General features: G+C 53.2%; 1 protein-coding gene and 1 long non-coding RNA gene across 2 annotated transcripts in view; one reads left to right on the top strand and one right to left on the bottom strand.

Moving 5' to 3' along the window:
• Positions 1-8,862, bottom strand: part of LOC139185817 (uncharacterized) — a 36,746-nt gene extending 27,884 nt beyond the window's left edge. Inside the window, exon 1 of the long non-coding RNA XR_011569348.1 lies at positions 8,668-8,862. This is a non-coding gene — a long non-coding RNA (uncharacterized lncRNA). The remainder of the gene's footprint in view (positions 1-8,667) is intronic.
• On the top strand, positions 8,093-25,249 carry GAREM2 (GRB2 associated regulator of MAPK1 subtype 2). The gene is made up of 6 exons (XM_070798995.1): positions 8,093-8,297; positions 11,239-11,379; positions 19,131-19,261; positions 20,181-21,227; positions 22,172-22,335; positions 22,862-25,249. Exons 1-6 carry the CDS (start codon positions 8,186-8,188, stop codon positions 23,883-23,885), a joined length of 2,619 nt encoding a protein of 872 aa, XP_070655096.1. The 5' UTR covers positions 8,093-8,185; the 3' UTR covers positions 23,886-25,249.
• Positions 25,250-25,555: the final 306 nt, after the last annotated feature.

Here is a 25,555-nt window from a genome sequence, read left to right as displayed (position 1 = left end):
GGCCAAAACAATAAATAGATTGGTTAATTTTTAAAAAAGAAGAATTAACAATTTGGGCTAGGCAGTCTGTAGAACCACAGGCAAGTCTGGAGGAAAAAGGAGAGAAAACTCTTCTACAGAGGAGAAGGGGGAGTTGGGAGGAGCTATTTTAAACAGAATCCATTGGAGGAAACTGGGAATTCAAGATATAATGACTTTTCATTGGCTGAGTTGTGACAATCTCTGATTGAGTAGGCCATTGCCTAGCAGGGAGAAATTCTGCCTTCCTTTTGCCAGGTAGTGAGGTAGTAACCTTCTTCCTGTATTGGAGATGCAAAGGTACAGTGCCTTTCTGTTGGGTCTGCAGTTGACAGTGGAATGGTAGGACGTGAGAGTTTACCCCTCTGGCCTCCCAACTCCATTTTAAATGAGGGTTCTGTTTATTAACTTTCACAGCATGATTTCTAATGGATGTGTAGTTCTCCATGGTACATTTGCCTTAGAAATGCCTAATGAAAGCACAGCTGCCCTCAGCCACAGTTCAGAGATGAGATACAAGTAAGAAAATTTATGACTACCACTTATTAAAATGTGTATCTGAAACCATGCCAAGTGCTTTATGTACATCCTACATGAAGTGGTACTATTTTTATCCCCATTTAACAATGAGAGTCAACGGTGTACTGGTAAATGTTTTATAACCACTCTCTAAGAAAAAGGTCCTGATTCATGGCATTTTCCAACTTCCGTGGTATAAATATTCCCACTATGGCCAGTTTCAAGCTATCAGCAAGGTATCACTGAGCACAGAGTTGGGAAGAGATGAATAGTGGCACACCATTATATAGTTTTTCCACTGTACAGAAACAATAGACAAAAATAACTGTAATAGAATAGAAAATAGTAAAATGTAATAAAATAATGAAGTCATGAGTTTAAGTATTTATTATGGTTGTCTAGAGCTTCCCCCGGAGAAGGCAATGGCACCCCAACCCAGCACTCTTGCCTGGAAAATCCCATGGATGGAGGAGCCTGGTAGGCTGCAGTCCATGGGGTCGCGAAGAGTCAGACATGACTGAGCGACTTCACTTTCACTTTTCACTTTCATGCATTGGAGAAGGAAATGGCAACCCACTCCAGTGTTCTTGTCTGGAGAATCCCAGGGACAGGGGAGCCTGGTGGGCTGCCATCTATGGGGTCGCACAAAGTCGGACATGACTGAAGTTACTTAGCAGCAGCAGCAGGGCTTCCCTGGTGGCTCCGATGGTAAAGCAATCTGCCTGCAATGCAGGAGACAAGGTTCTATCTCTGGGTTAGGAATATCCCCTGGAGAATTGAATGGCTACCCACTCTTGTATTCTTGCCTAGAGAAGTCAATGGACAGAGGAGCCTGGTGGGCTACAGTTCATGTGGTTGCAACGAGTCAGACTCGACTAACACTTTAACTTTTTACTATGGTTGTCTAATGTAAGTTATTTGTAACTTTTTATAATTTAAATTTTGATAATAGCTGTGTTTAATAACCCACTTGTCAAATTTCTGTAATTTTGACAATTGGCTCTCACCACTGGAATGAGGTTAAGTCACTTGCACAGCCACTAGACTTCAAATGTCATCCTCTCAGTTCAAGGACCATTTTGCCTTATCTGTTGATGCCCGTTGTAAGTCACATAATGATTAGTCCATGTGGAGAATCACATAGCAATAGATTAAATGGGGGCGGTGTGTTTAATAATACAACATAATACATTCTATGGCAGTGGTGTGGTGTGCACACTGAGAAAAAATGAGTCAGTTCTATCTTGGGAAATTAGGTGTTTTAAAGGGAAGGTAACACTTAAGCAAGGATCAGCAATGACTGCTGACATGAAATATAGACAACGTGACATTGTGTGTTTCCTGATGGAAGGACCACTCTCTTATAGTTATGCCAAAAAAGCAAAACTCAAATAATCTGTATTTGATTTACTACCAACAATCTACTACCAATTTAGAGAAAATTAGAAGATAAAGCAACATATAAAACTATCCTATGGGACTGAATCAACAAAATCTAGACTATAAGAAAACCACAGGACAAATAGTCCTGTTTCTCCCATAAATAAATAGCAAGAAAAATATGCATAGAGCTTATTGGGAACTTGATTTAAATAAATTGTAAATAAATTCTCCAACTAGACAGCTGGGAAAATATGAACACCAACTAAATATTTTATGATACTAGGAAAATATTGTTAGTTTACTAGTTGCAGTTAAATTTTGTTAGTTTATTAGTAAACTGTTAGTTTATTAGTTACAGTTAAGTTTTATGAAAAAAGTTCCTATCTTTCAGTTCAGTCGCTCAGTCGTGTCTGACTCTTTGTGACCCCATGAATCACAGCACGCCAGGCCTCCCTGTCCATCACCAACTCCTGGAGTTCACTGAGACTCACGTCCATCGAGTCAGTGATGCCATCCAGCCATTTCATCCTCTGTCGTCCCCTTCTCCTCCTGCCCCCAATCCCTCCCTGCATCAGGGTCTTTTCCAATGAGTCAACTCTTCGCATGAGGTGGCCAAAGTACTGGAGTTTCAGCTTTAGTATCATTCCTTCCAAAGAAATCCCAGGACTGATCTCCTTCAGAATGGACTGGTTGGATCTCCTTGCAGTCCAAGGGACTCTGAAGAATCTTCTCCAACACCACAATTCAAAAGCATCAGTTCTTTGGCGCTCAGCTTTCTTCACAGTCCAACTCTCACATCCATACATGACCACTGGAAAAACCATAGCCTTGACTAGATGGACCTTTGTTGGCAAAGTAGTGTCTCTGCTTTTCAATATGCTATCTAGGTTGGTCATAACTTTCCTTCCAAGGAGTAAGTGTCTTTTAATTTCATGGCTGCAATCACCATCTGCAGGGATTTTGAAGCCCCAAAAAAGTAAAGTCTAACACTGTTTCCACTGTTTCCCCATCTCTTTCCCATGAAGTGATGGGACCGGATGCCATGATCTTAGTTTTGTGAATGTTGAGCTTTAAGCCAACTTTTTCACTCTCCTTTTTCACTTTCATCAAGAGGCTTTTTAGTTCCTCTTCACTTTCTGCCATAAGGGTGGTGTCATCTGCATATCTGAGGTTACTGATATTTCTCCCAGCAATCTTGATTCCAGCTTGTGTTTCTTCCAGTCCAGAGTTCCTCATGATGTATTCTGCATATAAGTTAAATAAGCAGGGTGACAATATACAGCCTTGATGTACTCCTTTTCCTATTTGGAACCAGTCTGTTGTTCCATGTCCTATCTTTAGAGGTACATATTGAAATATTTACATAGATGAAGTGATAAGATATCCAAGATCTTTTCAAACTTCTATCAGGATATTTATGTTCAACTGATCTTTGATTGCCAAGGCAATTAAATGGGAGAAAGAATAGCCTTTTCAACAGTGTGGGGACAACTGGATATCCACATGCAAAAGAATGAAGCTGGACTCCTACCTCATACCATACACAAGAATTTACCCAAAAGAGACCACGAACCTAAGACCTAAATGTAAGAGCTAAAACTATAAAATTTGTAAAAGAATACATGGAGTAAATCTCTGTAGCCTTAAGTTAGACAATGTTTTCTTAGATATGATGCCAAAAACACAAGCAATAAAAGAACAAAATGGATCAACTGGACTCCATCAAAAGCAAAAATTTCTGTGCTGCCAAAAACTATCAGGTGAAAAGACAACCCACCAAATGGGAGAAAAGATTTGCAAATCATATCTCTGATAAAGGACTTATATCTAGAACATACACAGAATGTTTGCAACTCAACAATAAAAAGACATTTAAATATAGGCAAAGAATTTGTATCTTCATTTCTCCAAAGAAAATATACAAATATCCAATAAGCACATGGAAAAATACCCAGTACTATTAGTCATTAAGGAAAATATATTAATAAATCAAAACCACAATGAAATACCACTTCAAATCCACTAGAATGGCTATTAAAAAAACAATACACATTGGCAGGAATGCAGAGAAATTTAAACTGTCATATATTGCTGGTGGGAATGTTAAACAGTACAGTCACTCTGGAAAACAGCTTGGCAATTCCTCAAAATGTTAAACACAGAGTGGACTTCCCTGGCAATCCAGTGGTCAAGACTCTGTGCTCCCATGCAGGAGGCACAAGTTTGATTCCTGGTCACGGAACTAAGATCCCACGTTTTACTTGAAATGGCCAAAAAAATAAAAATAAACATACAGTTGCCATCAGTTCAGTTCAGTTCAGTCGCTCAGTCGTGTCCAACTCATTGCAACCCCATGAAATGCAGCACGCCAGCCCTCCCTGTCCATCACCAGCTCCCGGAGTTTACTCAAACTCATGTCCATTGAGTCAGTGATGCCATCCAGCCATCTCATCCTCTGTCATCCCCTTCTCCTCCTGCCCCCAATCCCTCCCAGCATCAGGGTCTTTTCCAATGAGTCAACTCTTCACATGAGGTGGCCAAAGTATTGGAGCTTCAGCTTCAGCATCAGTCCTTCCAATGAACACCCAGGATGCCATACGACTCAGCAATTCCACCGCAAGGTAGAGAAGTGAACACATATGTCCACACAGAAACGTGTACACAAATGTTCATAGCGGTGTTATTCATGATGCCAAAAAAGTGGAAACAACCCAAATATCCATCAACTTATCCATGAATAAGTAAAATGTAGTTATCCATACATTGGAATATTATTCAGCAATAAAAGTAATGAAGTACTGAAACATCCTGCAACGTGGGGGAACCTTGAAACCTAATGCCAAGTGAAAGAAGCCAGTCATATTAGACCACACATTTTATTATTCCATTTGTATGAAAATGTAGAGAAACAACAAATTTATAGAGCCAGGAAGTAGACTGGCAATTGTTTACAGATGGAGGAGGACTGGGGAAAGGGACAGACTGCTAATGGTTAGCAATGTCTTTTAGGGAAGGATGATTTGTTTGAAAATTAGATCATGGTGATGGTGGCACAGTATGGTGACTATACTAAAAACACTGAAATTGTACACTTTAAATGGGTGAATTGTATAGTATGTGAATTATGTCTCAAAGCTATTTTTTAGAAATTTGATAAGGAGGAGAAATAAATATGATCAGCCACGGACTGGTAAACATGGACAGCGCCTCCCCTCTCCGAGCTGGGGGAGGCTCCCGCTGGGCCCCGCCGGGCATCCGGCAGAGGAGTACAGGGGGATTCATAATACTATTATCTCTAGTTTACAGTTAAAATTTTCTGGGGACTTTCCTGGCGGTTAAGACGTTGCCTTCCAACGCAGGGGGTGCAATTTTGATCCCTGGTGGGGGGAACTGAGATTCTACATGCTGTGCAACCAAAAAACCAAAACCTAAAACAGAAGCACTATTGTAACAAATTTAATAAAGGATTTAAAAATGGTGCCCATCAAAAAAATCTTAAAAAAAAAAAAATTTTCTGAAAGCAAAATTGGATACACCATTTCCTAGACTTCTCAGAGGTGCTTAGCCAGATGTTCTCTGTCCTTTCGGAGTTCATGGGCTCAGAGAAGTTCATCAGTCCTTTTAGATGGGGTGGAGTAGAGTTGTTTTACACATAACCCAAGCTGCTGCTGCCCACTTTCACCATCTTTCTACTCCACTGACCACTCTGCCCACTTACGGGCAGCTTGGCCAGCCTCTGCCACAGCCTGGCCTCTGGGCCAACAGTGGGCCTCTGCCAGGGCCAACCCCCCTTCCCAGCCTCCTCCTCCAAATACCTGACCTCTGGTATGTCCTTTCTACTTGTCACCATCCACCTTGTCGGAGGGGGAACCCATAGCAGAGCAGCTGGGACCCCAGTCAACCAGCTCTTGCCTCCTCCCCTCAGACCTCTCTGTCTCCCACACAGACTCTCCCGGAGGGTGAAACTCAGGCGCAGCCTCACACACCATCCAGGCCCCTGGCTCTCGCTTCCAGACCCCACACCCACTTTGGCCTCTCTGTGAGTATCCTCCTCCCTCCAGGTGCTTCTCTGCATTCCGTGCTGCCAGCTGCCTTCCAGCCATCTCAGCCCAGGGACAGATCTGAGAGAAGCTGAGTTCCTTCCCACATGACTCTTGAGCCCTAAACAAATGAAGGGATGTATATGTTTGGGCACACTGAGGTCCCTGGAGATCTGCCAATGGTTAAAAAGCACTAGAAAGGTTCTGGAACATTCTACAACATTTAGAGGGTGGGCAACCAGGTAGCAACCAGTTAGGTAGCTCTGCTTGATGTCTCACACCTGTGCAGTCTCAGATTCAGCCCAAATCCAGAGTGACTTCGGTACGAAATACAAAGGGAGGAAAGACATCAGAGGAGGAACTGAAGACAGGCTGCAACAGCAGAGTCAGAGAGGAGGAAGGGCCAGACGACAAGTGGCAGAAGCAGAATCGCCAGGACTTGGTGACCAGTTGGTTATAAGGATTAAGAAGAGTTCCAGGTGAGGGGAACCAGGTGAAAGGTGATGGCCTTAGTTAGGATAGAAAATAAAAGAGGACCAAATTCAAGTGTGATTGTTGAAATGGAATGCCTGTGAATCACTCTGGCGGGTAGCAGGGCTTAGCTGGAGACCAGGTCTAGAGCTGAAGTGAACCAGGAATGGTGTGATGTGGCATCTACATAAGGGCTCAGAGGGCTCTCTCAGGGATAGGGTGGCCCTATGGTCCGACCCTGCTTTACACTTGCCATCCTGGTTTATACCTATTGTTCCTGTTAGCACTTCTTTCACTCTCAAAAGTGTCCCAGTCTGGATGAAAACTATCTTCCAGTCAGAGCTCTGTTTCTTTCCTGCTCTGTGACCTTAGAAACAAAGCATTTCTGCTCTTGGCATCTCCCATTTCTTTCCTCTGCAAAAGATGGAGATTGAACAGTGATGCGAAATGTCCCTTCCGGCTGAGAAGTTGTGTCCATTTTATCTGGTGCCATCTCTCTTGGGGTTCAGGTCACCATATGTGGGATGTCAGTCATCTCCAAAGAGAAGGTTTGTGTGTATGTATTGGGGGGCGGGGTACCCAGGCTGAGGACTAGCGTCCATGGAGCCCTTTCAGCACCAGCCTGTGTCTATGCTGGAGTCATCTGGCTCACAGGACTGGTGACAATCGGTGAGAAAGGGCTGGGAACTTGGAAAGGGCTCTTTGGTGAGGGCAGAGGGGTGGTATTAGGCTTAGGTGACTACCTGGGAAGGCAGTGGGACTTGTAGTCAAGTGAAAGTGAAAGTTGCTCAGTCTTGTCCGACTCTTTGTGACCCCATAGACTATACAGTCCATGGAATTCTCCAGGCCAGAATACTGGAGTGGGTAGCCTTTCCTTTCTCCAAAGGATCTTCCCAACCCAGGGACTGAACCCAGGTCTCCCCCATTGCAGGTGGATTCTTTACCAGCTGAGTCATAAGGGAAGCCCAAGAATACTGGAGTGGGTATCCTATCCCTTCTCCAGTGGATCTTCCCCACCCAGGAATCGAACCGGGGTCTCCTGGATTTCAGGTGGATTCTTTACCAACTGAGTTATCAGGGAAGCCACTTGTAGTCAAACCTGGCTTCAAATCGAGCGGCCACTTGACCTCTCTGAGTCTCAGTTTGCTCATCAGTAAAATGGAGTTAATAAGGCGGCCGTACCAGGATGTGTGAATCTGGAGGTGATAGGAGTTTTGGAGGCAGCAACCACCTTGGAGGTGATACGAGTCTGGGATCGCAGCGGCTGAACTATGGGCAGAAGATTTAGGAAGCGAAGCCAGGACCCGGAGCGGGACGGGAGGCGATTCCCGGAGGCCGGGGGGCACCTGCGGGCTCGGACTGGCTCTGCTCGTGGCAGGGAAGCGGGGATCCCAACACGCTGGCCGGGGAAGCAGAGCCCGACCCCGCAGATGCCGCTTCGCGTCCTCGATTACCCTCCGGGCGCCCGCCTGGGGTCGCCGGTCCCCGCCTGTCACCTGGACGCTCGGGGAGGGGGCGAGGGAACCCGGCGGGCGGGGAGGCGGGACTTGGAGGCCGGGAGGTGGGGCGAGGGGCGGGTGGCGGGGGCCCGCGCCCCGCGGGGAGGCCGGCCACGTGACGCCCGCAGCCCCGGGCCGGGCGGCCAGGCGGGGAGCGCCGCGGCGGCCCCAGGAGGTGGCGGCGGGCGCGGGAGCCCGGGCCGCACGGGACCGGTCGTCGGGGCCCCGGGACGGCGACCCTGGGGCTCCCATGCCATGGAGAAGCTGGCGGCCGGGCTGGCCGGCCTGCGCTGGAGCATGGGCGCCTTCCCTCTGGACCTCATCGTCAGCCGCTGCCGCTTGCCCACGCTCGCCTGCCTCGGGCCAGGTACCGGGGATGGTGGGGAGAGGGGCCGCGGGGGGCTCTCCCGGCAGGTGCCAGCGGGGCCGTGAGGATGCGGCCCCTGCCCTCCCGCTCCTCCGCGCGGATCTCGCTCTGTTCCCGGCGCGCCTCCCCTGAGACCCGGGGTCCAGAAAGCGAGGGGATGCCTCCTCCCGGGCCCCGCGGACGGGCACAGGGACAGAAACCTGGGACAGGGACTGGAGCCGGGCCCCGGAGAGAGCTCTCCGGCCTCGCTGGACCCCGGAGCCTGGCGGAGCCACCCAGCCCGCCCCGTCGGTGCACCCCCTTCTCTTGGCGCCCTCGGACCCCCGTCCAGGCCGCGCCCCCCTCCATCTCTTTGTCTCTGGCCTCTCACCTCGATCCTCCCGCATCCCTGGGCCTCGGACTCTTGTCTTCACACTGCCGCCGCCTCCCACCCCCACCCCAGCCCTCTTGGGACTCTTCTCAAACCCTCGTTTCGCGGCCGGGGGGTGGTGGGCAGCCTCCGCCCCCGCGGACTGGCAGGCCACCTCTGGGCCTGAAGGAGCGAGTCATCCCTCCGGGCGCGCCCCCAAGCCCCCCACCCCCGGCCCTTCCCACGTCTTGCTCCACTTCTCCTTGGGGCCCCGGGGGGCCAGGTTGCTCTGCTGATGCTTGGGGGGCCGAGAGGGGTGCCCGGAGGCTGCCCAGAGCAAGGGGACCGTTTCAGGAAAAGGGGGCCGCTTGGCTGGGGGAGGGGCGGGAGCCGGGGCTGGCAGCCAGGCCGGGGGTTTTGTGTGTGAGAAGAATAGGGGTTTGGCCCGCGTTGGCACACTCGCTTCCCTGAATGCTAATGCGGCCCGCGGCTTCAGGCTCGTCTCCTCTCCGCTGGGGCCAGCAGCCTCTCCGCCGACCCGCGGCGGCCCGGAGCGGGTACAGCGAGTGTCAGCGTGTCCAGGAGCGGGCTCCGTGAAGCATCTATGCCTGGGCCGTCGGGTAGGGGTGCCTGGCGGTCCGGTGTCTTGTCGCCCATCATCAGCGTGTGATGCCGATGTCAACAGCAAAGCCGTGTGTGTGTCTGGGTGTGAATGGAATATGCTGGTCCTAGGTCGTGCCTGGCCACTTTCCCATGCATCCTAGTTGGCATCTTCCCCTCCTGGGGGTCTCTTTTGAGGACAGGCAAGCCTCCTTTGGGCTCCCCTGACCTCTGGCCCGTTGTCTTGTCTCCTGCTGTGCACCCGTTACAATGGTCAGTTTATTGTCCTCCTACTGGGCTGCGGGCTCCTTGAGGTAGGGCATCCTGCCTAACAAAGATTATGGAAGGATTGAATGAATGAATGAAAGCATGAGCAACTGGTGTAATGGCCCAGCCATCTGTCTGTGACAGTGGTGGCTATGGCTGTGGTCACCTTTTGTTATCAAAATTGTGAGTTGTGAATACGTGATCAAAAGTATGTCTTGGCCCGTGCATTAGTGTGACTGTGAGACTGAGTTGCATCATAGGGGTGACAAGCCCCTATCGCTGTGATCCAGGTGGCTGTGCTGACTCCACTGTTGGTGACCTTGATCCATGGTTGGAGTGTGTCCTGTGTGGCTGTGGCCTGCATCCCTTGGAAAGGCAGGCGGGGGCTTAAGAGAGCTCTAAGAGGAGGTTACGGAGTAGGAGAACTTTCTCTGCTCCAGGTGAGGAGTTGAGGAGAAAGCCCCACACTCCCAACCAGATATACACATATACGTGGTGAGAGCCAGGCCCTCCCTGAAGGTCCTGAACACATCTCCGCCCCCCCACTCCTCTCCCCCCATCAAATGCACACACTTCAGGGAGTCCCCAGCCATCAGAGTAAACCATTTCCCATTTGGTTGGGTGGCAGAAATTTATTAAGTTGTGTTGGAGGGAGCGTCCCCCACCCCCACCCTACCCACCAGCTGCATCCAGGAAACGGCTCCAAGGCCTCCTGGAAGCTGGGCCAGCCTCCTGCTCTCCTGGAAACTGTTGCTGGGGTTGGAGCCTCTGGGGCCCGGGCCCCTCCTAACACCTTTGCCCCAGTGCAGCTTCCCCCAGGACTATCCTCCTCCGCTTCTAAATCCACCCCCACCCCCGCCCTGCTCTGGCCTTCATCACTGTGTCCCACAAACTGGGAGGTGAAGGGCTCTGAGAAGGAATGCCAAGAAGCAGCTTCTCTGAGGTGGGGCCAGAGGGTATCTGAGACCCCAAAGGTTTGGGGTCCCTTGGATGAAGGAGCCTGTCTGTGGCAGTGGGAGAGAAGGAAGGGGCTGCCCAAGGGAGCCGTGAATCAGCTCCTCTAAGCCCCGCCATTCTCCTGACCCAAGTGACCCACAGCTCTGGACTCCACAATGGACGACCCCTTCTCAGCCCTCTCTGGGCCCCCAACAAGGCGGGGGCCAGGAGCTGACTGGCCCAGGAGCTGATTCGCGGCTGAGAATTCTGCTGGTGTGAGTTGTGGTTCTGAGGTCCAGCCCAAGTGTCTGCTGCTCAGCACTGTCTTCCATCCTCCCTCCTGCCCCTCCCCCCCCCCCCAACTAGTTTGCTGCCCCTTCTGTGAGAGCTCAGACTGCCTCCATTCAGTGCCTCAAACTGGGCCCGCATCCTCTGTTCACATCTCTCCCCACCTCCTGCCCCCTGGGCCTCAGGGCTCCTGGAGGGAGGAGCCCCTGGCTCCAGCACACGGACTGGGACAGCAGGCAGTCCAGTCGAAGGATAAATGCAGGATGGAGGCAGCGTTGGTTTCTGAGGCCCCATCGGAAGCCTGAGCCCTGAGAGACGGGGCCTGATTCAGCCCCAAGCTCACAGCTGGCAGCCCCCATCCCTGGAGCATTGCTGGCCCGGACAGGGATCATGGAGAGCTGTCCTCGGGCGGTGTCTCGGTGAGGAGGTCACCCTGTCTCTCTGCCCCTCCTGATGTTCTCTTTTCTCTCCTCCCTCCTCTGTCCGCCTGCCCCCTCCCAGGGGAGTATGCTGAGGGCGTCAGTGAGCGAGACATCCTGCTCATTCATTCCTGCCGCCAGTGGACCACGGTGACAGCCCACACCCTGGAGGAGGGCCACTACGTCATCGGGCCCAAGATTGACATCCCCCTGCAGTACCCAGGTGTGCCCAGGGACAGATGGCACAGAGCCAGTGGGGGCTGTAGGCAGGGGGATGGGTGCAGGAAGTCTTGGGCACTGGATGCTGGTGACTGGCTTTTCTTTAGAGCTGCAGGGATGAGCGAGGGCATGGCTGATGAGTGGGGGCGGGGCAGGGGTGGTGGTGACTAAAGTCAGGGTTAGAGTTAGGGTCCAGTGGTTTTCGTACTGGTCTGTGAAGCCCCGGGTTTCTGGTTGCAAACCTTTGATTCCCATTTTAAAGTAGATTTGAAACTAATGATTAAAAAAATCCACACCCTCATACCACTACAAGTCAAACCTTAAACCCCGACTAGAGACATTTGGTGTGTACCACAATCTGCCTCATTAACCCTTTTTGTACAGACCCTCAAAGAAAATATCTCCTGCCGGGATTCTTTCAGTATTGCGCAACCCAAAGACATAGAAACAAAGGGATGCCCAGGCTGATTATATGGCTGCATCTGCTAGCCTTAATCCTGTTTTTCCGATGCTTGTGTTAAATTTATTGTTTTCATTGATTGACTTTTTTTTTTAAAGTCTTCATTGAATTTGTTACAATATTGCTTATGTTTCATGTTTTGATTTTTTGGCACCAAGGCATGTGAGATCTAAGTTCCCTATCAGGGATCAAACCAATACCCCCTGCATTGGAAGGCAAAGTCTTAACCACTGTGCCACCAGGGAAGTCCCCATTGATTGACTCTTAAGTGAATGCTAAAATTTAAAAACTTTTAATAAAATTATGCTTGAGACCAGGGCTTCCCTGGTGGCTCAGTGGTAAAGAACCCAACTGCCAGTGTAGGAGACCTAGGAGACTTGAGTTCGGTCCCTGGGTCAGGAAGATCCCCTGGAGAAGGAAATGGCAACCCACTCCAGTACTCTTGCCTGGGAAACCCCATGGACAGAGGAGCTTGGGGGTGCAAAGAGTTGGACACAACTTAGCAATTAAACAACAATGAATATTTACTTTTATCTATTTTATATGTGATGCTGATGTCCTAAAGATTTTGTTTGAAGAAAGGATTCTGCTTCTAAAAAAAGAAGCCCTTTCATTTTACGCAGGATGGAACAGAGGCCTAGGAAGGGAAATGACTTGCCCAGGGTCACACAGAAGAGCAAGGGCTAGCACCCAGGCATCTCGATCTTTGGGCTGGTGCTGGCTGCCACATCAGGGATGCAGGGTTGTTGTTCCCTGAATGAGAAGGGTGCAAGACTGGTCGCCGTCAGCCCAGAGATGCCGCTATGCAAACCCAGGAGCCCACAGCTCCTGTGTATCAACATGTGCTGCTTTCCAGACACTGGGCAGAGCTTTGTCACCATCACAGCCTCACAGCAACCCTGTGAGGAAGTCTTACAGAGCTCCAGGAGTTAGGAGTTAGATCAGTTCTGTGTTTAACTGCTACCCACCCCGAAACAGGGCTTCCCTGGTGGCTCAGATAGTGAAGAATCCGCCTGCAATGTGGGAGACCTGGTTTCGATCCCTGGGTTGGGAAGATCCCCTGGAGAAGGGAATGGCAACCTACTCCAGTACTGTTGCCTGGAGAATTCCATGGACAGAAGAGCCTGGCGGCTACAGTCCATGGGGTTGCAAAGGGTCAAACATGGCAGAGCAATTTTTACTTTCACCCTGCAACAAAGGTTGGAATCCTTGAAGCTGGGAAGGCTCCCAGCAGCTTCCTCACAGGTCTGCTGTTCCCCCTCTGGCCCTGCCTGGTTCTCCCCTGAGTCAGTGGGACAGGACCAAACCCTTTAGAGGGCTTCCGCTTTTTACAGCACCCCGTGAACTTGTTGTAGTTCCCACACCCCTGTAGTCCCCACACCCCATTTTGAAGATGAGAAAACTCAAGTATCTTTCTGACCTAGGGTTCTGTCCTGGGGCCCCCCGGGAAGGCCTGCCCAAGCTAGAAACTTCCCAGCCTGGGTATTTGGCATTGGTCCAGGGAAAAGTCCCAGGTCATCTCATTGGGACAAAAAAGCAAAGACTGGGGGACTTCCCTGGTGCTCCAGTGGTTAAGACTCTGCCCTTCCACTGCAGTGGCCGCGGGTTCCATCCCTGGTCGGGGAATAAGACCCCGCTGCCAATAAAAACCAAACAAATCAGGGAAACCGAGATCCAGAGTCTCCTAGGGAACTGTGGGTCCACGGGGCTCCTGGCTCTTTCCCCCCATCGCTTTGGGTGGCCTCTTGACTGTGTATGGTGGTGATCATGGGGTGACAGCTGGCTAGCCGAGGTTTCGCATCCCTGACCCATCTTTCCGGTGGGCTGCTTGCGCCCCGCCTGGTTGTGGGGCGGGGGTAGGGAGGCCGAAGCCCCACTAGGAGGGGAAGGGGGAGGGGCCGCCGGCAGGTTTACGAGGAAGCTCTGAGTGCACAGCCCGGTTCCTCCTAATGAATTAGTAATAGCGCGGGCTGGCGGGCGGGCGGGCGGGGGCGGAGGCTGCGGACCTCGGAGAGAGCCGCCGCGGTGGGCCGGGTGGGGTGGGGTAAGGAGCGGGGAGGAGCGCTCAGGGCGGTGCCTGGTCCCGAGTCGGGTAGGGGGCGCTGCTGGGGACCCGGGTCTCCAGGCCAAGGTTCACCCCCGGGGGAGGCAGGGAGACCGGCCTTCTCTGGGACCCCGCGGAGCACCGCGTGAGCCAAGTTGTATGCTTCCATTTTACCGATAGGAAAACTGAAGCCTATAGCGATTAAATAATTTGCTCAAGACCATACAGGTGGCAGGTGACACCAGGTCTGTCCGACTGTCAAGTCTGTGCATTTACCCACCATTCTTTAAGGAGCATCTGCTCTGGGTCAGGTGCTGGCAGGGAGCGGTGACAAACAAGACCCAGCTGGAAGGGACGGTCAGGACCGCGATTATGTGCTTTGGGAGTCTCGGGCAGGGAGGAGGGGCAGGCCAGGGTGGGGCAGGTCCCTAGAGCCGCGGGGGTCGGGGGGGAAGACCTCTTGTCTCTTGTAGGGGGAAGGCAGGAGAGGAAGCTGCCCCCAGTGGGGCCGCAGAGGGAGGAGAAGGCTTCCAGGGGCCAAAGCATCACTCCCCAGAGGTCTTCTTTCCTTCCTCCCGGCAGTGATGACCGGTGCTGGGCTCAGGCTGCGGCGGAGGGGGTGGTGCTGGCTACCATGGTTACATTGATCTTCCCTGCCACATCCTCCCCCGGCTCTAGCCCTGACTTGGCTCCAGCTCTCCCCACAGCGGGCAGTGGGCATTTCTCCCTGCCTGGCTGCTTGGAATTGGTGGTGGGGGTGGGGGTGGTGGTAGTTGTGTGTGGATATGGGGGCGGCGACTGGATGAGGGAAGGGGGCCACTCTTGGATGGTGGCAGACCTGTGATTCCTGACCTGCTCGGTCCCCTCCCCAGGGTATCCCTGCTGCCCTCTAGGGCTGTGGCTCATCTGAGGCCTCTTTCCACCAGGGTCTCAGAGTAGTTGGAGCAGGGTGTGGGGTAGGGATGGGATGCATTCCCTCTGGCTTTCTCTGGGCATTTCCCCCTCTCTTGATTCTCCCTTTTCCTGCTTTTAGATGTTGACGCTGCAGGCGCTGCTCTGGGCTCTCTGCTCTGCACACCCTGCATTAGTACAGGTGTCTCTATCTGGGTTCTGGTTGGGCTTTGAACCCACCACAACCCCCATGTTGTATATACAATGCTGTGTGTGTTCCTGCTAGGAGTACACTGTGGGATTTCTCTGGGAAGGGGGTCCCCGATGGGTTGGGATCCTTTTTTCTTCCTTTTCCCTGAGCTATCTGGCCTGCCCCACAGCTGACACTGCCTCCTGTGGGCCGGTGATCTTCCATTACTTCTGACTACACTTCCCCAAGCCCTGCACCCACATCTCACCTGCCTGCCCTAGGAGCACCACCTGCAGGGCCTCATTTGGCTTCCCCAGTTTGGCCCATGCTTCTGATAGCTTATGGTGCATGGTGTTGGATTCATGATCTCTGAAGAAGATTTAGCTTTGGAACTAGGGACCAGGCTTGATCACTCAAGAGCTTTTGTGTAGCAGAGTTTTATTAAAGTATGACAAGGGACAGAGAAAGCTTCTGACATAGACATCAGGAGTTATGTAAATTAGTTATTATAATAAATCAAAAGCTTGTCTCAAGGTTGTAAAGCTCTTACTAGACCCACTCCCAGAATTTACATTTTAAGATAACAGGATTAGCCAGAAGGTTTTCAGGAAGGAGAAACTGTCCTCAAGCAGGATACATTGTTGTCATATAATCCTTCAGTTCAGTCAGTTCAGTCGCTCAGTCGTGTCTGACTCTTTGTGACCCCATGAATCCCAGCACGCCAGGCCTCCCTGTCCATCACCAACTCCCGGAATTCACTCAGACTCACTTCCATCGAGTCAGTGATGCCATCCAGCCATTTCATCCTCTGTCGTCCCCTTCTCCTCCTGCCCCGAATCCCTCGCACCATCAGAGTCTTTTCCAATGAGTCAACTCTTCGCATGAGGTGGCCAAAGTACTGGAGTTTCAGCTTCAGCATCAGTCCTTCCAAAGAAATCCCAGGGCTGATCTCCTTCAGAATGGACTGGTTGGATCTCCTTGCAGTCCAAGGGACTCTCAAGAGTCTTCTCCAACACCACAGTTCAAAAACATCCATTCTTCGGCACTCAGCTTTCTTCACAGTCCAAGTCTCACATCCATACATGACCACAGGAAAAACCATAGCCTTGACTAGATGGACTTTTGTTGGCAAAGTAATGTCTCTGCTTTTGAATATGCTATCTAGGTTGGTCATAACTTTCCTTCCAAGGAGTAAGCGTCTTTTAATTTCATGGCTGCAGTCACCATTGCAGTGATTTTGGAGCCCCGAAAAATAAAGTCTGACACTGTTTCCACTGTTTTCCCATCTCTTTCCCATGAAGTGATGGGACCAGATGCCATGATCTTCGTTTTTGAATGTTGAGTTTTAAGCCAACTTTTTCACTCTCCACTTTCACCTTCAGCAAGAGGCTTTTTAGTTCCTCTTCACTTTCTGCCATAAGGGTGGTGTCATCTGCATATCTGAGGTTATTGATATTTCTCTCGGCAATCTTGATTCCGGGAAGAAGCTTGTGCTTCTTCCAGCCCAGTGTTTCTCATGATGTATTCTGCATATAAGTTAAATAAGCAGGGTGACAATATACAGCCTTGATGTACTCCTTTTCCTATTTGGAACCAGTCTGTTGTTCCATGTCCAGTTCTAACTGTTGCTTCCTGACCTGTATATAGGTTTCTCAAGAGGCAGGTCAGGTGGTCTCTCTTTCAGAAGTTTCCACAGATTATTGTGATCCACACATTCAAAGGCTTTGGCATAGTCAATAAAGCAGAAATAGATGTTTTTCTGGAACTCTCTTGCTTTTTCCATGATCCAGCGGATGTTGGCAATTTGATTTCTGGTTCCTCTGCCTTTTCTAAAACCAGCTTGAACATCTGGAAGTTCATGGTTCACGTACTGCTGAAGCCTGGCTTGGAGAATTTTGAGCATTACTTTACTAGCGTGTGAGATGAGTGCAATTGTGCAGTAGTTTGAGCATTCTTTGGCATTGCCTTTCTTTGGGATTGGAGTGAAAACTGACCTTTTCCAGTCCTGTGGCCACTGCTGAGTTTTCCAAATTTGTTCCTTAGTACAGAGTTTAAACTGAGTTGTTTGTTGTATAATCATCAGTTCTTAAAGGAAAGAACGTTTTATGTGACTAAGGAATGTAGAAGAAAAAAATAAAAGTTTGTCCTTTTCTCCTCCTTGAGATCCCCAGATCCCTCTCTCCTTGGGGACCCCCAGATTTCTTATCAACCTGCGTAGGAATTGACTCTCTCACTCCCCACTGGTTCCTTCCAGGGTCCCAGTTTTGGTTAACAGCTCTGCTGTCTCCATTTCTGACCAGGCTGGTAGCTGCAACCCCTTCCTCCCTCGCCACTCGGCAGTCACCACAGTCTGATGAGGCTCCCTGCTGGAACCTGTACCCCTTGTTCTGTTTGTTTTTTGCTTTCCCCTCAGCTGATGCCCCTGCTCTTTTCCAGAACTCGTTACTGGGTTATTTACCTAAGTGTCCCTGTTATCTTTATAGAGTTCACCTTTGATCTTGGTCTTTCTTTGCTCAGAACACTTCAGTGGGTTTCATTCTTATGGAATAAAGTCCTACCATATGGCATTCAGAGCTCTTCATAGCCCAGTTGCTGTCTGCTCTACCTGTCATCACCCCCCTCAAATCCTACTCTCCAGGCACTCACCATGGTGGCAGGCAGTTTGCTTCTGTGACCATGTGTCTTGACTCATGCCGTTTCTTTTGTGTGGAATGTTCACTCTGTAAAATTCATTCTTATGATCCCCCCACACGGCCAGGCAGATTTCCCCCAACTTGGTGGTCTCCTCGTCTTTTGTTGAGTCTGTTGTGGCCATCCTGCCATCCCGTCACACCCTGCTGTCACATACTGGATCTGGATTTGATATCTTGAGGGCAGATCATATCTTACCCACATCTGCCCCCCTCATTGGGCCTAGGCTAGTGTCTGGCACACAGTAGGTGCTCTATAAATGCTTGTGGAATATAAATGCTTGTGGAATGAATAAATGATAGGCAGCAACCACCAGAAACCCTGCACAAGTTAGAGTCATCTTGTCTTCTCTCAGCCTATACAAGACTCTCTTCCTCCTGTGTAAGGCCTAAAAAGAGGCCTGGTTCACAGCCTGTCTTTGTGCTCATGTAAGTGGGCACATGGGGCTTCCCAGGTGACTCAGTAGTAAAAAATCTGCTTGCTAATACAGGAGACACGGATTCCATCCCTGGGTCAGGCAGATCCCCTGGAGGAGGGCGTGGCCACCCACTCCAGTGTTCTTGCCTGGGAAATCCCATGGACAGAGGCACCTGGTGGGCTACAGTCCCTGGGGTTGCAGAAGAGGTGGGGACGACTTAGCAACTAAACAACAACAAGGTGGGCACATAAAAGGTATGTGGCCAGTGAGGTCAGTTAACACAGAGGGGTGTCAGCATTACAGATTAGCATCATTCTTTAAAGCCCATGTCTTCTGGGGGCTTCTGCTGAGCCAGTGGAAACACAGCCTTGGACTGCAGATCGGGAAGACCTCATCTGAGGGAGGCAGCTTGCTGGGCTCAGATCTGAGGCCTCTGGGACAGTGGCGCTGGATGTTGGACCACAGCAGGGTTTGGGAACAGATCAGGAGTCAGAGTGGCTCTCCTTGGGCCTCCAAAGCCTGGGGCTGGGCCCTGGTTTGCCCATTGCATCAGTGTGGGTTAGCAATCTAAAGCTAACACAGGAGGCCAGATTCAGACAGGGCCTGCAAACATCTGCTCCAGCTTCTTTAGATGAGGATTCAAAATCCCTGAGAGGGGAAGGGATTTGTCTGGGTCACAGCAAATCAGAGTTGGGCTGGGACCAAGCTAGGCATCGGCATCCCCACTGCCACACTAATGTTGGTGTCAAGTGTTTGGGTACCAGTTTGCCCTTGAGTTTCTCTAGGCAGACAGCTGCTGGCCTTGTCACACACCCACAAACTCTCCACTGGGTAAGGGCTGTGCTCTATTTGCTATGAATATGTGCTCACCTCCCTGCTGAGTCTTGAACCAGCTGACCAGCTTCCACTAGTGCAAACCTGCCCTTCTGCCCACCTGAGTTCCAGAGGGACTGGCTGAGATGAGGGGCGAAAGATGTGGGGAACATGAGGCCTCTCAGGATGCAGGCTAGGCTTCCTAGCAAGCAGGCCCACCCTAACAGCCTGCGTTCTGTCCTTTGCAGGGAAGTTCAAGCTCCTGGAGCAGGCCCGGGATGTTCGGGAGCCGGTGAGGTACTTCAGCAGTGTGGAGGAGGTGGCCAGCGTCTTTCCTGATCGCATCTTTGTGATGGAAGCCATCACTTTCAGTGTCAAGGTCAGTCCTTTCTGCACTGGGCCTGGTGCCCCCAGGTTTCATTATTCTCAGGGGCAAGCCTGACCCTGGATGGAGGGTTCCCGCTAGGTTCTGTGAGGTAGAAGTGTCACAGTGTGGCTTCTGGCAGCCTCCTGAAAGTCTTTGGCTAGGTGTATGAACTTTCTGGAACTGGGCCCAAGAACTTCCTGCAAAAGGTGGGGAAGCAGGAAGTGTGTGTGGAGGTATGTGTGTGGAGGTTCATGCCTTGACTTGGAGATCTTTCAGGGCAGCCATCCTAGCATCTACTGGTGGAGGTGGTGGCTGTGGAGTGCAAACAGTCCCCCACTTAATGTACAGATAGCTCTTTACTATTTACAAACCCCTTTCTTATCCATCAATTCATTCCTCTTCAGAGTAGTCTTGTTGAATAGGTGGAGGATTATTATTGCCCAATTGTAAAAAAATGATACAAGCGTTGCTGTATGTTGAATATTTTCAAAGTATTTCAGTATACGTAAAGTCTACCTGGTGGCTCAGATGGTAATGAATCTGTGTGCAATGTGGGAGACCCAGTCCTATCCCTGGAGAAGGAAATGACAACCCACTCCAGTATTCTTGCCTGGGAAATCCCATGGACAGAGGAGCCCGGCAGGCTACAGTCCATGGAGTCACAGAGTCAGACATGGCTGAGCGATTAACACTTACTTTATAGTCTATTTAATCCTTACAGCAATTCTTACAGCAAATAAAATAATTACCTTTCCAAGAGGTAACTCTGAGGCTGCACCACCGTGACCACGTGGCCTCTACAGAATGCAGGCCCTCAGTCCAGTGCTCTTGATCTTGGGAAAGCCCCAAAAGAAGGGTTGCCCTCCTGGGTCCCCGGACTGGCTTTCCCCCGCCTGGGGCTAAGGCCTCCCTCTGTTTCTGGGTTCCCCAGGTGGTGTCAGGGGAGTTCAGCGAGGATAGCGAGGTGTACAACTTCACGCTGCACGCGGGTGACGAGCTCACTCTCATGGGGCAGGCGGAGATCCTGTGTGCCAAGACCACTAAGGAGCGCTCGCGCTTCACGACCCTGCTGCGCAAGTTGGGCCGGGCCGGAGCGCTGGCCGGGGTGGGCGGCGGCGGCGGCCCGGGGGGCGCGGGGGCCGCGGGTGGCGGCGGGGGCGCCAGGCCCATCAAAGGCAAGATGCCCTGCCTCATCTGCATGAACCACCGCACCAACGAGAGCCTGAGCCTGCCCTTCCAGTGCCAGGGCCGCTTCAGCACGCGCAGCCCGCTGGAGCTGCAGATGCAGGAGGGCGAGCACACGGTGCGCGCCATTATCGAGCGCGTGCGGCTCCCGGTGAACGTGCTGGTGCCCAGCCGCCCACCCCGCAACCCCTACGACCTGCACCCGGTGCGGGAGGGCCACTGCTACAAGCTGGTCAGCATCATCTCCAAAACAGTGGTGCTGGGGCTGGCGCTGCGCCGCGAGGGACCGGCGCCGCTGCACTTCCTGCTGCTCACCAACACGCCGCGCTTCGCGTTGCCGCAGGGCCTCCTGGCCGGGGACCCGCGCGTCGAGCGCCTGGTGCGCGACAGCGCCTCCTACTGTCGCGAGCGCTTCGACCCGGACGAGTACTCGACCGCCGTGCGCGAGGCGCCCGCCGAGCTGGCCGACGACTGCGCCAGCCCGCGCCGCGCGCGCCTCTGCTTGCCCGCGCCCCCGCGCGCCCTCGTGCCCGCCCGCGCCCCCGGCCCCGGCCCACCAGGCGACGGCGACCAGGAGTACGTGATCCCCGACTGGGCCGGCGGGCCCGAGCCCGCCGCGCCGCCCGCCGAGATCCCCTACGAGGAGCTGTGGACGCACCAGGCAGCCGAGGGCCTAGTCGAGGGCAGGACCCGGCCGCTCCCGGGGCCCGACCTCATCTCCTTCGGAGCCGCCGGGCCGCCCCGCCTGGAGCCCGAGGCGGCGCCGCCTCCCGTGCCTCCCAAATCCGAGGCGGTGAGTGGATGCGGTGGAGACGAAGAGGGTGGGAGGCCGGTCGCTGAGCTCTGTGGGCCCGGCCTTCCGGGGAGGTGGCCAGCCACGGGGCAGGGTTTGGGTTTGGAAAGCTCGTTCTCCTGGGCCCCTGCCTTGGCATCTCGGGCTCCAGCCCCCGAGGTGTGCGACAGAGGGTGGCCAGAGGTGGGGAGGGGGGAGAAAAAAAAGAGGAAAGAGACGCAGGCGCTTTTGTAGGAAGGGGTACCATGGACGGTGGCCTTGGGAGTTGTGGGACAAAGACCAGCAGGTCCCTAGCCGCGTAGAGTATGGGATGAGCCTAGAACAGCGTTACCCAGAAGGTTTCACAGAACAAAGGCTCCATTAAGTTGTCTGGTGAAAAGAAGGGTCTAGGGTGAAGAAAGTTTAGAAAATACAGTCTGATTCCCAGCTCTCCCCATCCTCACTTTGGAGCCACAGAGTATCCGTTATAATAAAGGCTTCGAGAAGTCCTGCAGGTCAGAAACCCATTCATCTGGGTTTAACACAGAAGTTTCCAACAGAACTTGTCCACAGACTATATACAGCACCTATTAATATCCCATGGAGTCCACTTTGAGTGTTTGACCGATAAGAAAGGGATCCAGATGGCAGATACTTTTCCTTCCCTTCTTCTCATTACACCTTTGTCTTCTTTCTCTCCTTTTCCTTGAGGAAGGAATATGTCTACTTGTTGTTTTGTCTACTTCTCTGTTTCTTCTTACATTCACGATGGATTTTGAAGGCCGCACGGGACAGTTGTGCGTGTTGTGGACTCTCGATGAGTCTGACAGGCTGGAGATGACGAGAAGGGGTGGGGTGGGTGGCTGAGTAGCAAGGCCGGCTTTTGGCAAAGTGGGTCAGTCGCAGGCACCCCCCTTGCCCAGCTGCCTGGAGGCGGGGGTGGCATCTTGGCCCTGTGCTTGCAGGTGAAGGAGGAGTGCCGCCTGCTCAACGCCCCTCCTGTGCCCCCGCGGGGTGGCAGTGGCCGGCTCTCGGGTAGCCCCCCAGTACCCCCACGCTTCCCTAAGCTGCAGCCCGTCCACTCCCCCAGCTCCAGCCTCTCCTACTACTCCTCTGGCCTCCAGGATGGGTGAGCCCCTCCCTTCCTTCTCTGGGTCCCGGGCCGCCTCAGGTGGATGGAAGCAGGGGAGGGGGCCAGGGAGAGGGCGGGGAAGGGAGCCAGTGTGAGGAAGAGGAAGACTGCAGACCCTGGGGTTTGGAGGGTGCATATTGCTGAGCCGAACCTGAGGGAGGGGCCCTTGGGGTCTGGGGCTTCCTGCCTCAGTTGGCTGCTTACCTAAATGATGATGACTGCATGGGAGTGTGGCTCTCTTTCCTTCCAGACTGAGATCTGCTGCAGGATGGAGTACTCCTTGCCGTTGAAAATTTTCTATGTAGTTCAGTTTAGTTTTTCCTGGAGTGCAGGCTGCCGGAGGGAAGAATAGAGCAATCTCAGAGGGCCTCAGGCCTTGGGGGCTGGGAGATGGACGGGCCAGCATGGCTGGGATCTCTGTGACCCAGCGGGATGGTGGTTTGTGGTGGCACATGTGTGTGCCTGTCACGTTCCCCTCTTGCTCTGCTTACCCGTCTGTCTGTGTCTGTCTTTCTGTCTGCAGGGCGGGGTCCCGAAGTGGCAGTGGCTCGCCGTCACCCGATGCCTACTCCCTCTATTGCTACCCCTGCACCTGGGGAGACTGCAAGGTGGGCGAGTCCTCCAGCCGTCCACCCCCGGGCCCCCTGCCCTCGACCACGCAGCCCAGCCAGGCCTCCCGGGCCCTTGTGGAGCCCCTGAGTAGTCGAGCTTCCTCCCTCCTGGGGGCCGACACCCCCGCCAAGACCTACCACAGCTGCCCACCTCCATTCAAGCCCTCCCACCCCCAGAAACGCTTTGCTCCGTTTGGAGCTCTTAACCCCTTTTCCGGGCCTGTCTACCCCACGGGCCCTTCAGCAGCCTCCTCTTCTGGGCCTGCAGTTCCCTCAGGTCCCCTGGCTACCTCCAGCCCCGCTTACTCCCCAGGCCTGGGCTCTCCAGGCCAGGCCTACTCGGCAGCTTCCACCTCCTCCTGTCCCACCTCCTCGTCTTCCTCCTCTGAGTGGCAGGAACCCTCCCTGGAGCCCTTCGACCCCTTTGAGCTGGGCCGGGGCAGTTCTCCAGAGCCTGAGCTGCTGCGCTGTCAGGAGCCCAGAGCCGTGGGGGCACCTGGGCCTGGCCTCTCGCCACTTGGACCCCCCAAGGCCTTTGAGCCCGAAGGCTTGGTGTTGCGGCAGGGTCCCGCCCCACTGTCACCGGTGGCCCCGCAGGGCCCTGAGGCTGGTGGAGCGCGACTCCTTCTCACCCAGGGGCGCCTCGAAGGGCCTCCTGCCAGTCCCCGGGATGGGGCCACGGCTTGGGGAGGCCGAGAAGCCACCTCCTGGCAGCCCCCCGCTGACCTCTCTGCACTCTCCCTGGAGGAGGTCTCCCGAAGTCTGCGTTTCATCGGGCTCTCAGAGGACGTGGTCAGCTTCTTTGCCCGAGAGCGCATAGACGGCAGCATCTTCGTGCAGCTCAGTGAGGACATCCTGGCAGATGACTTCCGCCTGACCAAGCTGCAGGTCAAGAAGATCATGCAGTTCATCAAAGGCTGGCGGCCCAAGATCTGACCTTCCGGCTTGGGGCCGCTTGACTGGAATTTTGGCCCGGAAGCTCCCCCGGGGGGCCAGCCCTGGCTTTGCAGGGGGACAGCCCTCCCCGAGGTGGGGCCTGCCGCCGGGAGAATCTCTGCCAGGACTGCAGCTGCTCAGCAGTCACAGAGAGTGAATCCAGGGGAGGCGTGCTGGAAAACGGCGTCGTCTCGGCCAGACGCCTGCATGCCTCTTGCCTCTGAGTGTGCAGAGTACGTGGGGGAGAGGCTGAAGGCACCAGCGAACAGGGTGCCCAGGGCTGTGATTCCCATGGGGCAGCCAGAAGCTGGCTTTTGTGGTGACCTAACAGCTCCCTCCGTCCTGCTGTGGAGCTCCCCTGACAGCTTGCACTCAGTCCACAGCCTGTAGGTGCAGGCCGGAGACGAGGGAAGACAACGGCCCACCACTGAAGCACAGATTCCCCAAGTGCCCGCTGTCCTCTGTGGACTCTGCTCCAAGCTGCCTCAGAGTTGGGAGGGCGAATTTCTGTATCTCTGGGATGCCCTCTTTACCCCCTGTCCCCCCCGCTCTACCATGTGCTGGGTCCCTGGCCCCAAACACAGGTGTATCGCGTACAAGCCTGAGCCGCCGTGCCGCAGAGCTCCACCTGTGGGCTCTGGTTCTCGGGTGATGCCTTTGGAAGGCCACAGCCCTGCCCTTGACCCACTTACCTGGTGAGGGAGGCATTTGCTCCCCATGTTTTCAGCGCTCTGGCCTCTGCCCCGATCTCATTGCATCTAGCCGTCCGTCCTGCCTGTTGGGTTCAGTCTGTGACGACTCTGTTTCTGTGGAAGGGCAGCTGCACCCTGATTCCAAGGTGGGTGGCCTTCAATCACTCCCACTGGTCTCCTGCCCCATCCCGTGACTCCTGCAAACACCTGGTGTCCTTCCCTGGCTGTCACTGGTGCAGGTGGCTTGGGAGAACCTACTTTTATCCTCCTGGAGCTGAGCCCTCCTACGCTTGTTCGTCTGCATCTGAGCAGGTCTTTGCGCCCTGAATCCCGAGCATGGCCATCTGCTGGCACTCAGAGCAGGTTGGCTGTCATGTCCAACCACCCATCCCCCGAGCTCTTTGTCTCACTTACCAGAAACACACTAATTCTCCTAATGTCAGGCCCAGGGGTGTCAGCCTTCTCGTCTGCCTTATCTAGATATTTATTTCCTCTGTTTTTCTATCTTAAGAGTAGAGAAGCCGTGCCAGTACTCATGCCCTGAGCAGGCTGTCTCAGCACGGAGGGAAGTCAGAGTAGAGCACAGAGACTGGGATGCTGAGACGTTGGGTTTCCTTGCCGACCACTTAGTGAGTCCTCGAGGGCTAGTGAAATAAATGCTAGAGCACTGAAGAGTAGTGTGCGTGGAACTGTGTTCTTTCAGAAGGCCGTGGGGACCGACTGGCATGATGCCTGTGCCCTTGGGCAGGGGAGGAGCTTGGAAATGGTTACGCATATGGCCCACTTGTTCCTCAGAGGCAGCTGATAGAGCGGCCCTCGTTCCTTTTTGAAAACCCCTCACCTGTCCCAAAACTGTAAGAACCTTCAATTCCCATTAATGTTTCAGCATAATTTAACACACCTCCCTAGGTCTGCTGGGGCTTCCCTGGTAGCCAGCTGGTAGAAACCTGCCTGCAATGCAGGAGACCCTGGTTCAGT

This window comes from Bos indicus, chromosome 11, assembly GCF_029378745.1.
Source record: "Bos indicus isolate NIAB-ARS_2022 breed Sahiwal x Tharparkar chromosome 11, NIAB-ARS_B.indTharparkar_mat_pri_1.0, whole genome shotgun sequence".
Taxonomy (NCBI): domain Eukaryota; kingdom Metazoa; phylum Chordata; class Mammalia; order Artiodactyla; family Bovidae; genus Bos; species Bos indicus.
The sequence above is the reverse complement of the archived record's forward strand: the minus strand, read 5'-3'. Positions and strand labels throughout refer to the sequence as shown.

Excerpts from the sequence above, each read along its gene's own strand:
- GAREM2 (XM_070798995.1), top strand. The coding sequence starts at position 8,186 with ATGGAGAAGCTGGCGGCCGGGCTGGCCGGCCTGCGCTGGAGCATGGGC. Across the intron at positions 11,380-19,130 it reads CATCCCCCTGCAGTACCCAG|GGAAGTTCAAGCTCCTGGAG; the intron begins GTGTGCCCAGGG and ends TGTCCTTTGCAG. Across the intron at positions 22,336-22,861 it reads TCCTCTGGCCTCCAGGATGG|GGCGGGGTCCCGAAGTGGCA; the intron begins GTGAGCCCCTCC and ends TTCTGTCTGCAG.